This window comes from Rhinolophus sinicus, linkage group LG16, assembly GCF_036562045.2.
Source record: "Rhinolophus sinicus isolate RSC01 linkage group LG16, ASM3656204v1, whole genome shotgun sequence".
NCBI lineage: Eukaryota > Metazoa > Chordata > Mammalia > Chiroptera > Rhinolophidae > Rhinolophus > Rhinolophus sinicus.
The window spans coordinates 21,832,774-21,851,006 of NC_133765.1; the positions used below are offsets into that span (position 1 = coordinate 21,832,774).

Sequence of the window (18,233 nt, forward strand, 5' to 3'; positions counted from 1 at the left end):
TATGTATTGTACATATAAGTAAACACTCTTATATTTGTATATCATTACATATTACATGTATTTTTTAAATATTTTATATTTTATAAATATACCTATGAGCATAGGAGTTTACCTCATCACTCATTTGAGCCACGGGAGTGTAGAATGTTAGATTTTGGGTTTAGTGGTGTTTTGGAGTTGTGAACCAGGAATGGTGTGTTGAAAGGAAAGACTTAAAGGTCTTTCATTGCTTCCAGGGGTACTTGACGAGTGAGTAGCCTAGTGTTTCACATGTTTGGTCATTTAGTGTTTTTACTTTAATCCTGTCTTAGGCCATTTGGACTGCTATAACAGAATACCATAGACTGGGTGGCTTAAACAACAAACAGTTATTTCTCACAGTTCTGGAGACTGTGAAGTCCAAGATCAAGGTGACAGCATATTTGGTGTCTGGTGAAAGCCCACTTCCTGGTTAATAGACAGCTGTCTTCCTGCTGTGTCCTCACATGAAGGAGAGAGGGCACTCTCTGGGGCCTCCCTTATAAGGGCACTAATCCCATTCATGAGGCCCCACGCTCATGGCCTGATCACCTCCCCAAAGCCCCACCTCCTAATGTCCTCATATTGAAAATTAGGTTTCAACGTATTAATTTTGGAGGGACACAAACATTTAGTCTATGGCAAACTCTCTGAGGTGAGAAGAATGTCCACCCAATAAAGAGCAGACACTAATAGTTTCAACAACAGGGCATAAATACTTTGGTCATTAGTTACATTTTTATTACTGTTGAGATGTTAGAAAACCTTGCTACTTGTAACAAATTACTGCAGGTAGCAGTCAAGACATTTATATCTTTTTCTATTCCCCTTAGTCTCTGAGCACCTTGAGAGTGAGTCCTGACCCTGTTTCTTTGTTTGTTGTAGACATCATGGTGCCTGGTGCTATAGATTTTTCTGGAATGTTAATTGAAGGAAGGGAGGAAGGAATGAAAACTTACTCTTGTAACCCAGTTATATTTGTGAGGTTATTTAGTAGCATGTGTGGAATAATCCTTGAGGGTTCTTTGTGATCAACAACAACAACAACAAAATGACTCTGCAACACTTGAAAATCTAGGCATCCCACCTTTAGTCCAGAGTATTAACTAGCTTCCTCTAAATTTCTCTTCTTGGCTAAAGCTTCAGGCTAAAACCATTGTTCTCAGGGTATAGGCGCTCTCAGTAGTCATTCAGGTTGCCTTTCCTTCCCCGTTTGCAACTAACCAGTGACCAGAATGTGGTGTATGTGGTGGGGGGAGGGGTGCTGAGGCAGGGAAATATAAATTCTGAGGTTGGCTGGGCACCACGTGTTCAGTATTGCTTCACAGGCCTCGCCTTCTGTTGGTATGCTGCACGTACAGGTATACTGCCTCTGCTTAATCCTAAGTGATCAAAATATGTGCCTTTCCCAGGTGAAGCAGCTTCCTGTGAAGCCTGTGACACTAAGTAAGAGAAAAATGAGTAGCAGGAACCAGGAAGGGTGAAGCAGAGAGGCTACAGCAGATCACATCAATTTTCTGGAAGCTGTGGTAAACAGTTGTGAATCTGAGCGCATCTTGACCTTTGCTTTGGAAGAGGCTGGCAGGGGATTATGTGGGTGACTGCTGCATCACCTAAGACCTGATACTACCAGTTTCTTTTCGTCAGATGGTTCAGATTTTGGCTGGGAGCCTTATAGCAGTAAGTTTCCCAATTGTCAATAGTCTTTTTTTTTTTTTTCAGCTTCAGGAGTGCAAAACAATGCAGTAGTTAGACATTTCACCCCTCACGAAGTGATAACTCCCCTCCCCCAATCTGTTGCCCCTCTGACATCGTATATATCTATTACAATTCCATTGACTCTATTCCCTATGCTGTACTCCATAACCCGTGACTATATATATAAAATTATAGTCAACATACAATGTTATTCAACTTCAGCTTCAGGTGTACAGTGCAGTGGTCAGGCATCTACACCATCCATGAAGTGGTCTCTCTAATAAGACGTGTGCCCATCTGACACCTACAAAATCTTTACAACATTATTGATTATATTTTCCAAACTGTCTTTCATATCCCCATGGCAATATTGTCATTACCAATTGATGCTGTCTAATCCCTTCCCCCTCTTCCTCAACCCCACCCTCCTCCCTTCTAGCAACCATCAGTTTTTCCTCTATATCTCTGAGACTATTTCTGTTTACTTTGCTCATTTATTCAGATCTTTAAATTCCACATATAAGTGAGATCAGATGGTATTTGTCTTTCTCTGACTGACTTAGCATAATGTTCTCTAGGTCCATCCATATCGTTGCAAATGGTAAGATTTCATTCTTCTTTATATCTGAGTAATACTCCATTGTATAAATGTACCACAGTTTCTTTTTTTTTTTTAAGATTTTATTGGGGAAGGGGAACAGGACTTTATTGGGGAACAGTGTGTATTTCCAGGACTTTTTTATTTTTTTCCAAGTCAATTTGTTGTCCTTTCAATCTTAGTTGTGGAGGGCACAGCTCAGCTCCAGGTCCAGTTGCTGTTGCCAGTTGCAGAGGTGCAGCCCACCATCCCTTGTGGGAGTCGAACCGGCAACCTTGTGGTTGAGAGGACGTGCTCCAACCAACTGAGCCATCCAGGAGCTCAGTGGCAGCTCAGCTCAAGGTGCCGTGTTCAATCTTAGTTGCAGGGGGCGCTGCCCACCATCCCTTGTGGGACTCGAGGAATCGAACTGGCAACCTTGTGGTTGAGAGCCCACTGGCCCATGTGGGAATCGAACTGGCAGCCTTCAGAGTTAGGAGCATGGAGCTCCATCTACCTGAGCCACAGGGCTGGCCCCCACAGTTTCTTAATCCAGTCTTTTACCGATGGGTATTCGGTTGTTTCCAAGTTTTGGCTATTGTAACTAGTGCTGCAGTAAACATTGGGGTATTGTAAAAGCATATATTTTTTTTGAATTAGCATCTTGGATTTCTCTGGATAGATACCTAAGAGTGGAATTGCTGGGTCATAAGGTAATTCCATTTCCAGTTTCTTGAGATACCTCCATACTGATTTCCATAGTGGCTGCACCAATCTATAATCCCACCAACAGTGCGCCAGGTTCCCTTTTCTCCACATCCTCTCCAGCACTTGTTTGTGATGTATTAATGATGGCCATTCTAACTGGAGTGAGGTGGTATCTCATTGTGGTTTTTATTTGCATTTCTCTAATGATTAGTGATGTTGAGCATTTTTTCATATGTCTGCCAACAGTCTTTTATGGGGCAAGGAGAGGAGTGAATGAAGTAGTGATGGGAATTGAATAATATTATACTAGACTCTTGAATAAAATATTTGTTGGACTCCTCTTATATACTGTTCATCTGTAATCACATTTTCTTGTTACAATTCTTTTTTCTTAATCAAAATAGCTAATTTTATTGCGTGCTTACTTTGTTAGGTACTGTGCTGAAATCTTTTTATTCTATCACAATAACCCACAATCTAGGTTTTATCGTCATCCATTTGAATCCATCGTGGCATATCTCTCACAGAAGTATAGATGACTAATTTTTATTCCACAGCTATTTGTACATGCAATGAATACTGCATGGAGGAAAGTTGGGCTAGCCCACTCAGTGAGTTAGGGACAGGTTTGTCAGAGTGTGACTTATTACGCTATCTTAACAAGCATATAACTCTAAGCTTTTAACCGAGAAAAATCATACAAAGTTGGGATGGGGATTGTGGAAGGGATGAGAGAGGACTAAGGGAGATTTTTGAGTCTTCTCTCCTATACCTCTTTTCAAAATCTTCTGAAGAAAAGCAAGCCAAGATTGTGGATGGCATGGTCATTATCTTGTCTCATCTCATTTCTGAGTGTCCTCAGAAAACAAAGCATGCACACTCTTCTTTAATTGCTGTGTGAACTTGGTACCATAACTGGCATTTAACACCACTTTGCCTCCCTACCAAGGAGTAGATAAATCACATTTTTCAGTGATTGCATTTGGAGAAGGGAAATCAGTTGTTCTCTCAGTGAAGTAATGAATGATAAGTTTTGCTTTAAATATGCAACAAATTGTCAGACTTCATTGAGACTAATTTAAGATTTTTGTTTTTTAGTTTTATTGAGATATAGCATTGCATAGGTGAAAGGTATGCAGTATACTTTTGACTTACATATATTGTAAAATTATTACCACAATAGACATTTGTGTTTCTTAAAATACATATTCCTGAAATCAATAACTAAAGACATCTTTTTTCTCTCTCCATAAATGATAATTACAGTTTACAGGTATTTGGAATGAATATATATGTATATGTATGTGTGTGTGTGTGTGTGTGTGTACTTTTAGTTTAGGTTTAATATAGCATTTCTAGAATTGTATAAACTATCGTTATTTTTAGTTGGAATGTGGTATATTTTGCCCCTTAGATTATAGACATCACATAAAATGTGAGATGAAAAGAATAGTGAAAAATGTCATTAAAACACATTAAAGATTAAAGCAGTGGCTGAGCCATCAATCCATCAATAGATGATTGGATAAAGAAATTGTGGTACATATACACAATGGAGTGTTACTGAATGAAATCTTACCATTTGCAACAATATGGATGGACCAGAGAGTGGTATGCTAAGTGAAATAAGTCAGACTGAGAAAGACAAATACCATATGATCTCACTTATATGTGGAATCTAAAGAACAGAATAAACGAACAAACAAAACAGAAATAGACTCATAGATACAGAGAACAACTGATGGTTGCTAGATGGGAGGGAGCATTGGGGGGATGGGTGAGAAAGGTGAAGGGATTAAGAAGTACAAATTAGTAATTATAGGAGAGTCACAGGGATGTGAAATACAGTATAGGGAGTAGAGTCAATAATATGGTAAAAATTATGCATAGTGTCAGACAGGTACTAGACTTATAGGGGGGATCACTTTATAAATTATATAAATGCCTAACCACTATGCGGTACACCTGAAACTAATACTAATATAAAATAACATTGAATGTCAACTATAATTTAAAAATTATGGAATGTGGAACTATAATTTAAAAGTCATGGAATGTAAAGTACAGCATCGGGAATATAGTTAATATATTGTAACAGCTATGTACGGTGTCAGATGGGTAGTAGACTTGGTGGGGTTATCACTTTGTGAGGTGTGTAAATGTCTAATCACTATGTTGTTTTGTACACCTGAAACTAATAATAATAAAAAAAAATGAAACAGTGGCTGAGACCATTGAAAGGAAGTGATCTTAGGAATTAGTAATGAAAATGCATTTAGAAGTTATTTTCTGATTGGGTGTGAGTTTTAACAGCTGCTGATAGTTTAAACAAGTAGAAGTCTGAATAGCCCCTAATAATCTGATTATTCATTCTGTTTATGGATTTTTTTTTAATACAAACACTGAATAGGATTGCCTATCTTAAATTACCTCACAGGGTAGTTGTAAAAATGAAATCAGATCAGTAAATGTTTTGTAAACATTAAAGGTGCTCTGTCTCACTGTGTGTATATGTGCACGTAATACACAAGTGTAAAGACGTATTAAATTTAATGAGTAACAGTTTTAGGAGTTGTTTGAAACTTCGTTTAGATCCTATGAATATAATTTTTGGCAATTCAAAATATATTGGACTGAAAAAGTTAAATTTGTGTTATAAGCATGTAGTATTGTAAGAATGTTGAAGTTAAATAGGCCAAGTATTTTAGAAGCAGATGTTGTCACAAAAGCAATGAAAACACTAATAGTTGTTTTGTGTTATTTAATCAGGTACAAGGTCCTTTGCTGGTTATATACTAGTAACCATTTGTTCATTTACTTGGTTTTACTCTGTGTGTTTAAAAACAAACCACTTTCTTAAGACTATTCTCAAATGTAAATATTTTATTAATTTTCTGATCCCTTTTTGCAATTTGCTGGAAGGAGGTATGTTCTCCTATAATCACAGCTGATGATCCTACTTTTTACATTAATCCAATTAAAGAATATAATGATAACAATCTTATTTTGTTCATAAGCAAAGCACACATATTTTAGATAACAGCTTTTAAATATTATGTCTGAAACACTGCATTAAATATAGCTGTGTTATGTTATTCATTATTAAAATTATCTTAATAATCACATTGATTTTTTCCTGTTAATTATATAAAAGGGGAAAAAATATAAAATAAGTGGAATTTGAGGATCTATCATTTACCTTGCACTGTACCACATACTTTGGTGAGATATAAAGAAATCTCCAAACCCCTGTCCTTGAGGAGCTTATGCTATTAAAGATGCAATAAGAAATATTTTTAAAATCTTTAAAAAATAATAAAAACAATATGTGAATAAATGCCAAATAATGTGATAAAATGTATAAGTGTTCTAGAAGTGAAAAGAATGAAAGCTTAAAATACAATTTGCCTGAAAGAAGTATGTTTATAGTTTATGATGTTGGAAGAAATCAGATTTGATTGCGAAATATTTACTAGGTTTTTGAATCAAGACTATCTCAATCTTTGTTCCGCTGATGTGTTGTTCTAATAAAGAATCATGACCAGCCTTGTTGGAGCACAGCGTATAAGCAAAATATGCATTATCTATTTTTTTATTTCCAGGCATACTTCCGACAGGGTGTTGCCCTCCAGTACCTCGGACGTCATGCCGATGCCCTGGCAGCCTTTGCATCTGGACTGGCTCAAGACCCCAAGAGTCTCCAGCTTCTGGTGGGGATGGTGGAAGCTGCCATGAAATCTCCCATGAGAGGTAAATATGATAAAAGTACTTGGTGCGACACTAATTTAAAGTAGAACATTGAAGACTAAAGCCTTTGAAGACTTTAGACTCAGGTATTGAGAATGGACAGCTTGTCAGATTTGAAAATATTGTATATTTTAGACAAAAGATGATCAAAAAGCACTGTCAATAGCTGACAGTGAACCAGAATAGGATGGTGGTAAGGCCACTGGCCTAAAAGTCTGTGGATCTAGAGCAGGGGTGTCCAAACTGTGGCCCGCGGGCCAACTGCGGTCTGCAATCCATTGTTAATTGGCCCGCAGCAAATTCCAAAAATATATTTAGTTTACTTAAATAAATACGCACTTCACCTTGAATGAGTGGCCCCGGCTGTTTGTGTATTTTACTGCATATGGCCCTTGGTGAAAAACGTTGAAAAAAGTTTGGACACCCCTGCTCTAGATTATATATTTGAAGTTTTCATTAGCTAATTATATGACTTCTCTGGATTTGAGAGTTATCTAAAGAATCCGCATATTTTTTGTAGTTCTAAGATTCTGTATCTGTAAACCACATACTTCTGGTTTGCTTCGTTGGACCAATATGCCATCTAGAAATAATCAAATAAAAGAAGACATTAGACATTGTGATATTTCATAAAAGGAAATATGGATCTAACTGTGGACTGTGTGTAACATTTTCAGAGCAGTATTGCAAGATTATGTTGAATTGAAAGGGAGAGAGAAAGAGGCAGACACTAGTTTAAATTGTTTTTTCCTACTATTCTCTTTTATACCAAATGGTATTCTGGAAAAACAATGGATTTGAGCTCTTGGGATGATTGGGCTGAAAGTATACACCAATTGTCATCTTTGCAGAGTGATAGAGACACTAAGGTAGATTGATGGCAAATACTGGACAGATAATATTGTTCCACATTCGTTAGCTGAAGTCAAGCAGAACTCTTATTTTTGTCTCCGAAAAGGTACGTTTTTGAAGGAACCTAAAAATTCTGATGGCAGTGTCATTAGACATTTTCTAGTTTTGAAAATGTTTGCAGCATTGGGTTGTTTTTAGTCTACTGGCTAGGATGGTATTTGGCTCAAAATATATGCTAAGTAAAAGTTTGATGAACTCAGTGCCACTCACAGTCGCTGGGCAATTCATAGCTCTAACAAATATTTTCCTGGAAGTCGAAGATTTCACGTTTTAGGAAAAGAGTGGTAATGAAACCTCTCTTCGTGCGATTTTATATCCCCATCCAAAGCCGAGTCTTTGCTGCAGGAACCTAATGGCTTCTCCCACTGGGGGACCTGCTGTTAATAAACTCTGACTTAGAGCAGATGCGCTTTGGAGCTCCAGGGCCTGGGGGTTGGGGGTGGGTAGGTATGGACAACAACAAAACCTCAATCTGTCTCCCCTTTCCATTCTCCTAGTAGTTTCTCATTCTTTCCCTACACACCTCCGCAAGTAATTTGCGTGGATCATTTTTTTATTTCGTTCATGAAGATATCACTTCTATATTCTGAGGTGTTTCTGCTGCTGCCTTAGAATTTTGCAGTGAACATGTTGAGATCAGCAGAATCATACTTACCGTTATGCCTTTGAAGCAATTTGTTTAGATAAATGTAAGGAAATCTTTTTCCCTGCACTGCGAATAGTAGCTCAGTGCTGCTGTCACCCTTAGGGTTTTCTGTGCAGTGTTCTTTCCCAGCTTATACCCAGTGACCTATGGCTGACCCTGGAGAACGCTGCACCTTACAGGTGCCCGGAGCGATTCAATATCTTCTTCTCTTGCCCTAAGGCAATTTAATCTATCTCGTTTATTTTTAGCTCTGCCTTTACCACTGTATCTATTCCAGGTGGGCTTTTCTTACCAACATTTTATAGAGAGATTGTTGCTCTGCATGGTGGTGTTCTGGGTGTCATCTCATGTCTTAATGACCTCTCTGTTGTGGAGTTGTAATTCACAAAATCTATCATTATTTGCTGTCGTCCCCCCCTTTTTTTTTAACCCACTTTTGTTTTAGCTTCTTGCAGCTTTCTAAGTTTCTGCCATTGTTGCATAGCTGTGCAGTCTGAGTCACTTTGCATATAGGTCTTATCTGTTGTGTCAGTTTTATTTTCTTTTGTGATTCTTAAATGCAACAGAGAAAGCTCCCTAGTCCAGTTGGTCTGTAAGCAAACAAAGTTCCCATGATATGCACAGCAGTCCTGTGGTTTGGCCTTTTTTGGAAGTTTCAAGATTTCATTTTTTTTTTAAAGGTGTAGCCAATCTATGTTAACATACCCTTGTTCCCAAATAAATATGTTATATTTATCCACACTGAAACTTACTTGATTTTTTTTATATTGTTGCTGCCTATGTTGCTAACTGAATTAAGTCTGTTTTTCTTGATTTTTATGGTTTCACTCGTGCTCACTTACCAGATATCAGGTAAACTGCTTCTCTTGTGGTTATATTTACATCATTATATATATATATATATATATATATATATATATATATATATATATGTATATGTATATGTATATGTATATGTATATGTATATGTATACATATATATGTATACATATATATATAATGTATTTCCCTTAAATCATTAATGAAAATATAAAAATAAGTGTAAATATAAAATGATACACTCTTTTTCATGACTTTTCAAGTTACCCTTTTACTGTTTTCCATTTCTCAGTTTTCGATAGTCCTTCAGCAACTTCAATTCATTGTATCTTGTAAATGTTTATGCAGATTTGGATGGTGTAGCATAGTACTACTGCCAACCACAAATGTAATAATATAATTACAAAGTGAGATTGAGTTTACCTTTATTTGTTCCTCTAAAGATGCCAGGGCTGCTTCTTATGAGTTCTCTTGTGTATATTTTCTCCTTTCCTGTTAATTTGGTAATCTAAAGACTATTACATTTATGGGCCGTCTCCTGTCATGGTGTTTCTACCAGCTTCAGAGGATCCAGGGAAGCTGATTTTATGAAGTGCTCGTGGAAAATGGCTGTTGAATATATAAGCTTTTCTCTCAGGGTCAAGTTTTATTTGCCTAATTGTCGACACTTGATGAACTCTTTTAGGTGGCAGTTACTTTTCATAGGGGACCTCTTCCTGAAATGTTGTGTTAAAAAATATAGACCTTTCCCCAAAAGATTGGAATCTAATTGCAGCACTGCCACTTGCTCTTCCATCGACTGAGCAAGGTTGCTTCCTTTCTCTACACCTCAGTCCTTATCTGTAAAAGGGAAATGATAATGTCTAGCGCCCAATGTTGTGTTGAGAATCAAACACTGGCATGTAAAGGCAGGCACCTGGCAGGATGCCTTCCGCTCTGTAGTGGGGTGCTTCTCTTCTCCCCGAGGAGGAATGGAAGTCGCAGCAGTAACCATCCTGCTCTTGTACAGTGTTGGGGGTGTGGAATCAAAACTGTAGGACACACATGGTTCTTTGGCTGAGCACTCCTTGGAGAACTTTCTCCCAGGCCTCAGTTCCAGGAAAAGCTGAATTTCTCCTGAGTGTTAGTATATTTTTATCTGAAAGGTCTGGGAATTTTTAAAGCGATCCTTTATCCTTTTGCTTTGTCTTGTATGAAGCAGAGAGCCCAGTGTCTGGCCACCTTTAGGCCTGTCTGTATGCTGAGTTTTATTTCCTACCCTTACTTTCCACTCACTTTGACTCCTATGTTTTCCACCTTATTTCTATAGAAGGCCTGTGAATCCTTTTTGAATGAAGTTGAATATAAATAAATACACAAAGAAGCTCAGAAAAATGTGATGTGGCTTAGACAAAGTGCTAAACATGCCAGTTGTTTTTGCTTTCGTTTTTTTGAGGAGGGTTAAGTTTTGCTTTTAGTTTGAACCAATGTGTTTTTTTAATTGTGGTAAAATATACGTAGCATAAAATTGACCATTTAACCATTTTCAGTTATAAAATTCAGTGGCATTAAGTACATTTACAGTATCATGCAGCCATCACCATCATCCATTTCCAGAACTTTCTCATCTTCCCAAAGACGCTCTGTACCCATTAGACAATAATTCCCACTTCACTCTCCCCACTGCTCCTGGCAAATACCATGCTATTTTATATCTATGAATTTGACTACTCTAGGTATGTTATGTAAGTGGAATTATACAATATTTGTCTTTTTGTGACAAGCTGAATGGTTTTTAATTTCGTTTCCTCTTTAAGGAATTAGTTTAAGAAAGGTAAAAATTAAAATTAAGTGAATATTGTGAAACTTACCTCTAAATTTTGTTATTTTTGGGAGTACTTTATCCACATAATACTTTGCTTACTTCTTACTTTGTTAATAGGTACTATTCTTTCTTTGGATCCCTGTTTGGAGAGTCATTCCAGAATTGTTTTTCCCAGTCTTCTGGCTTTGCAGTTCAGTACTATATTTTATTTTATTTTATTTATTTATTAAAAATATTTTATTCAGGAAGGGGAACAGGACTTTTTTGGGGAACAGTGTGAACTTCCAGGACTTTTCCAAGTCAAGTTGTTGTCCTTTTGATCTTAGTTGTGGAGGGTGCAATTCGGCTCCAGGTCCAGTTGCCCTTGTTAGTTGCAGGGGGTGCAGCTCACCATCCCTTGCGCGAGTCAAACCCGCAACCTTGTGGTTGAGAACCTGCATTCCAACCAACTTAGTCACCCAGGAGCTCAGCAGCAGCTCAGCTGAAGGTGCCGTGTTCAATCTTAGTTGGAGGGGGCACAGCCCACCATCCCTGTGGAAGTTGGGAAGTCAAACTGGCAACCTTGTGGTTGAGAGCCTGCACTCCAACCAACTGAGCCATCTGGCCACCTGGGAGCTGAGCAGCAGCTCATTGACTTCGTTCTAGTTGCAGAGGGTGCAACTAGCTGGCCCATGTGGGAATCGAACCGGCAGCCCTGTTGCTCAGAGTTCACACTCTAACCAACTGAGCCACCCATCTGCTCCAGTACTATATTTTAGTGACACATCCAAGGATAATTGCTAGTGGTATCACCAGGTTTTTAGGAAAGTTGAAGCCTTTTTAGTCATGTATGCTAGGAAACTGTTATCAGAATACCTTGGAAGGCTCCAGAATGTCTTCATAGTGCCTTAGATAGATTGACGTCTGTAAAAATGTTAGTTACCTGGAAGATGATCCATAGGAGACAGTCAGTAGAGTATCATTCCTTTGTAATAAGGCATTGTACCTATTAAATACATTTTCCTCAAATTCTATAAGTTTTTTGTTTTTAATTCTGTATATGTCTGAAATTTATCCCTTGATTTCCATCTGTTCTGTCATTGCAAATACAGGACTTTTCCTCTAACTGGTTATTTATTATTATTGTTGTTTTTTAAGCTTTTATCTCTTCTAAATCAGTCCTTTGCCATCCTTCCCTGTCTAAAACTGTCTGAACTGAACTGTTTAAAATATAAGTCTTGACCTGTTATTTAGACAGTTCTAAATCCTGAACTGTCTAAAATATAAATCTGACCTGTTATTCTCTTATTCATAATTCTGCCTTTTCCCCATTGCCTGCATGATAGAGGCCAACCTCTGTAGTAGAAGAAATCTTACCTCATATCTTTTCATTCTCATCTCCAAAACACAGTCCATTTGCAGTTTTTGGAAAACACTGGTTCCCATATCTCCATTTTCTATTCTGGTGTCACTTTCTTTGGAAAGCATTCCCAGACCTTCCTGGGTGGATTTAGTACCTTTCTCCTTTGCGGACCATAGCATATCCTACCAATACTAAGAACTCTAGATTGAAAGTTGTATCATTATTTTGTATTACTGAAAAAAAAAAAAAGAAAATGCTGATGATTAAATGAAGACACAATTCTTTCTTGTCGCCTAACTTTTTTTTTTTTTAATTTTTTTTTAAATTAAATTTATTGGGGTGACAATTGTTAGTAAAATTATATAGATTTCAGGTGTACAATTCTGTATTACATCATCTATAAATCCCATTGTGTGTTCATCACCCAGAGTCAGTTCTCCTTCCATCACCATATATTCGATCCCCCTTACCCTCATCTCCCACCCCCCACCCCCCGCCCCCCTTACCCTCTGGCAACCACTAAACTATTGTCTGTGTCTATGAGTTTCTGTTTCTCATTTGTTTGTCTTGTTCTTTTGTTGTTTTTGGTTTATATACCACATATCAGTGAAATCACATGGTTCTCTGCTTTTTATGTTTACTGTGGCCAAGACATGGAAACAACCAAAATGTCCTTCGATAGATGAATGGATAAAGAAGTTGTGGTATATATACACAATGGAATACTATTCGGCAGTAAGAAAAGATGATATAGGAACATTTGTGACAACATGGATGGATCTTGAGAGAGTAATGCTGAGCGAAACAAGTCAGACAGAAAAAACTTTTTATTTTATATACACTGAAAGAGCTCTTCTAGGCCCATTAGGACATAGAAGTGACAGATCATTGTAAGGCAGCCCTGAGTTCACAGATATGAAATCTCAAATTCAAAGATGTTAATATGTGAATAAATGTACATCTCAGAACTGATGAAATATAGTACAATAAATCCTCACTTAACGTCGTTGCTAGGTTCTGCGACTTTAAGCTAAATGACATATAATGAAACCAATGTTACCATAGGCTGCTTAATATAAACAAAAGTTAAGTTCCTATGGCTTTCATCAGTGCTGTAATGAAATGATGTTGAATGAAACAATGTTATTTGAGGACCTACTATGTACCTCTTAGCAGAGTGTGATTATTTGTTTATTATGAGCCTCAACTACATTCCTACAAGCTCTTCAACTGTCAGGAAAATGTGATTTTATTCATCTTAAATTCTTAAAGCCTTTACATTTTGAAAGCACATAACTGATGTTTAATGAATGTTGTAAAGGGCCTTTACATTCTTAAGGAGTTGGTTTGACATTGGCTACTTCATATGTTATGCATAGTTTCTAGAAAGAAAAACATCTTAATGGCTACAGGCTGCCAAAACTCTGTTCCACCTAGCCTTATTAAATCATAAAATTAGTCCCTTTGCTAACAGCCTACTAAGTTTACTCTAGAACAGGAATTAGAATCATAAAATAGTATAGTTAGAAAGAACCTTGGTGATCACCTAATGTAGCCTATAAATTTTTATACATTAAAAAAGTTCCATAGCACTTTTATTCATCAAATGCATAAACAGGTGATAACCAGAGCTTCTGATTAGTGAGTGTGGACAAATGATACATAATTAACAGTGGACAAATGAGACATAATTATAGCCAAAATCAGAGAAATTTGACGTTGAAAAACTTTTTAATTTACATAAAGTGAAATGGACTTTTGTGTGTATATATGTGTGTACACATGCATAGGTCCATATATGTATATATACATGTGTATATATTTATACACATATATATAGACATGTATATAACCATCACCACAATCACAATCGATACATTTGACAAAATGAAGAGACTTAGGCTATGTGGCTTTGAAATCCAGGTCTTTTATCCTTAGCTCAGTATTTTCTCCATTTTTCCACATTAGTTTTCTTCCCTATAAATATTCTCTGTTCCATTCCAGCTGGCCTGTTCATCGTTTCCTATCATTCCATGTACCTGTCTTCTCCTGGACCTTTGGTTGGAAAAAACCTCCTGCTTAGAATACCTTCTCCTGTCAGAAAAAATAACTTGTCTAAGTCCTACCCTTTCTTCAAGATTCCAATTTCTGCCTCCATGAAGCTTTCTGATTACCCTTGATAATCACTCCCTTTTCCAAACTCGTATAATATGTACTGTATATAAGCTTGCATTATAATTTATCTTTTAAATTTGTATTTCTTAATTATTTTTTAAATTTTAATTCTTTCAATTACAGTTGACATTCAATATAATATTAGTTTCAGGTGTACAATGTTGTGGTTAGACATGTATATAACTTACAAAGTGATCCCCCCAATAAGTCTAGTGCCCATCTGGCAACATACATATTTATTGCAATATTATTGACTATATTCCTTGTGTTGTATTTTACATCCCCGGGACTAGTTTGTAACTACTAATGTGGTAGTTCTTAATCCTATCTCCTTTTCACCTACCCCCCCAATCCCTGTCCCACCTGGCAACCATCAATTTGTTCTCTCTGAGTCCATTTCTGTTTTGTTTGTTTGTTTATTTTGATTCTTAGGTTCCACAAATAAGTGAAATCATGTGGTATTTGTTCTTCTCTGTCTCACTTATTTCACTTAACATAACACCCTCTGGGTCCATCCTTACGAATAGTAAGATTTCATTATTTTTTTTATGGCAGAGTAATATCCCATTGCATGTATGTACATCTTCTTTAACTAGTCCTCTACTGATGGACATTTAGGTTGCTTCCATAGTTGGCTATTATAAATAATGCTGCAATGAACATAGTGATGCATGTGTCTTTTTGAATTTGTATTTTCAATTTCTTCGGATAAATATCCAGAAGTGGAATTGCTGGATCATAAGGTAGTTCCATTTTTAATTTTTTGAGGGACTGCCACACTGATTTATCTTTTAATGTGTTTATATTGTCTTTCCTATATATACTGAAAATGGAAATTTGATCTTTTACCTCTTGTTCCTTCAATTTCATTCTTATTTAGTAGAAATTTGTACCATTGATGATTTCTGGGGGTTGAGGGGGGAAGGCAGGATATTCCTAGTATTCCCTCAGTCCTGTGCTAATGTTCTTTTCTTCCTATTATTGTGTAGTTTTAGAGGTTCAGTTAGATGGCTTTTCTTTTGAATACAGCCATGATTGCTATGATTAAAAATATTACCAGCTGAAGCATAGTATCTTTGCTAACCGTCAGTCATTTTGGGCTGTCCGTGCCTGAACACTCTTCCTGTGTTTTGGGAATTCCTTATCTTATACTTCTGCCTCCTGCCTTCCACTACAAAAGCTGAAAACATTAGATCCTAATTTTCCCATCCTTCTTTGAACCTGGGACCCCACTTTTGATTCAGGAGCTAAAGGTTCAAAGAAGAAAGGATACCACAGAATCTGTTCTGGTGGTGTAGGTGGTAATAGTGACAACCGTTTTCTAAGGGTGGCATTCAGCAGTGGTGCAGGCAGCATTGCAAGCTGTGGTATCCTGTGTGTAGTTGCAACAGTTATGTCGCCTTTACCCAGGGAACTTTTGTGGCAGGATTTTGACTGTGGGTCTGGAGGCCTGGTTTTCCACCTTTCCAAGTAGCCGCTCAGTGCATTTCTTTTCTACTTAAAACCAGCCAGGATTGGTTTCTTTTGTGAACGGCTAGGAGTTTTGCCTGGTGTGCTATCACAGGGCTTGGACCTAGAGCCCAGCAATGCATTCTTGTGTTAGCTCTGTCCCAGGCTTTCTGACCTTGGGTGAACCACTTCAATACTCAGATTCTTCATTTCTAAAACAAGGGTATTGTCAAAGTCCTTTTAGTTCTAAAATTCTATTGTTTTTGCTTCTGCTAATTGTTTAGTGGGATGCATTGACAATACCCTTGTTTTAGAAATGAAGTATCTGAGTATTGAAGTGCTTATCATTGGCTGCCAAACCCATTAGTGGGAACCACCAAAATTCTGCTCAGTTATTTCAGTGTAGTATTGTTCTTTTCTATTCTGGCAATTCCTGGGTTCTTGTGCGTGTATTTAACCCTACTGGTTAGCTAGTATTTGCTGGTTCTATGTACTGCTTGCATCTTGACAGGTGTAAAAATGTTCTTTGTTTTCTGTTTAGTGATCTGATTGAAGGGAACAAATTCTTTAGGCACCAGTAGGTTTCAAGGTTTACATGGTGGTGTTGATTCAGACGAGAGCTCATTAATGGAGAGCTGAGGTTTGAAGTCATAAATTGAAAAAATTACATTTTAATACAGTACTGTTGGCTGAGAGATTCACGATTTAAAGAGACCAACCTTTTTATAGTTTTTCACATGTGCACAGTGGAACACTAATGTGAAATGGTTTTTCAGGAAAGCTAGCAACAAATGCGTTATAAGTGCCACCTCACTGTATGGTTATAGTCATTAGCTCTGCAATTGTCTTAAAAATAAAGAGAGAGAAGCAGGAAAAGGATCTTAGAAATCATCTATATTCAAACCTAGCTTCAAATAGAAAGAATCTCCTTGTGGCTTCCTTACCCCGAATCTGTGTCCTTCCAAACACCACATGAAAGTAAAATGAGATCAACATTAATTTGGTCTTCTACCTTACCTTAGAAAACTCATTTTTGGTTTCATTTGTCACCACAATAAAAATTGACAGTATTTTTTTATTTGGTCATATTCGTCTCAGAAGCAGCAATGGAAACTGGGTTGCCAGTGAGGATGGCAGGTGTTTTGTTGGGAGAACCTTTCTTATTGCATCTTCTAGGGAAAGAGTTGGACGGGATCTATTAATCAGTAATTCAGATTCAGGTTTACAAACATTTATTGATCTCGTAAGTACATTAGGGACGTCTACCTGTGTGGCAATGGCAGGTTTTTTATTTAGTGCCCATCTTGTGCTAATTGCTATGGAGTTTTAATAAAGTATTAAACAGTCTTACAGCGGTCTTCAGATTTAGCTGGGAAAGCCTTTTTAAAATTAACACACATGGAACAATTCTGAAATAGTTTAGGACCAAACTACAATACTAACTATAAAAATGCAGCAGAAGTTTAAATGCAAGGGTTCGTGTGGTCTGGAGGGCCTAGGGATACTGCATAAACCAGATGGACCTTGAAGCATGTCGTATTTTGAGAGGGCAGCAGGACAGAAAAGGGAAAACCTTTCGGGGAAGGGGATGTGTCATGTTCAAAGAAAGACCAAAAGAGGACAAGTGTGGCACATGCATTCGAGAGTGAAGAGAAGGAAGTAAGTGGACTGAGGTTGGTGCTACAAAGTCACGTGGCTACGTGGACAGGGAGGGTGGTCCTAGATGAAAGGTTAAAGGGTCTGTGTTTGAAATAGGCCATAAAAAGGTGTGGTAAACATTTGTTTCTAGAGCATACAGAATAGAGTGGTTTGTGTATTCTCCTACCTTTTCTTCTTTTCTTTTCTTTTTCTTCAGACTCCCTCGAGCCCACTTACCAGCAGCTTCAGAAAATGAAACTGGACAAGAGTCCCTTTGTGGTGGTGTCTGTGGTTGGGCAGGAACTGCTGACAGCGGGCCATCACGGGGCGTCTGTGGTTGTCTTAGAAGCCGCTCTGAAGATTGGCACCTGCAGCCTCAAACTGAGAGGTTCCGTTTTCTCTGCCCTGAGCAGTGCCTACTGGTCCCTCGGAAACACAGAGAAGAGCACTGGATACATGCAGCAGGACTTGGATGTAGCCAAGACCTTAGGTAGAGTTACGCTTCTCTCCTTTATTTCAGGACAGGGCCGAGCTCAAGAAGCCGCTTAACCGGCGTGAATGGGGATGTTTTAGAGGACGGGGTCGTTAGGGCTTTCCAGGCCCCGAAGGCCAAGCGATGTGGATTAACATATTCATTGCCCTCCTCAGAGAGTTGGGCTCCCAGATGTAATATCCCAAATGAGTGTATTGGTGGGCGAAT

The 18,233-nt window shown here is 37.7% G+C and overlaps 1 protein-coding gene across 3 annotated transcripts in view; it reads left to right on the top strand.

Annotated features, from left to right (window-relative positions):
- The window catches only part of TTC28 (tetratricopeptide repeat domain 28), a 611,406-nt gene that overhangs the window by 299,067 nt on the left and 294,106 nt on the right, over window positions 1-18,233 (top strand). For all 3 annotated transcript variants that reach the window (XM_074321572.1, XM_074321573.1, XM_074321574.1), the window contains 2 exons: window positions 6,604-6,751; window positions 17,751-18,023. In XM_074321572.1, coding sequence (XP_074177673.1) covers window positions 6,604-6,751; window positions 17,751-18,023 — 421 coding nt within the window. The remainder of the gene's footprint in view (window positions 1-6,603; window positions 6,752-17,750; window positions 18,024-18,233) is intronic.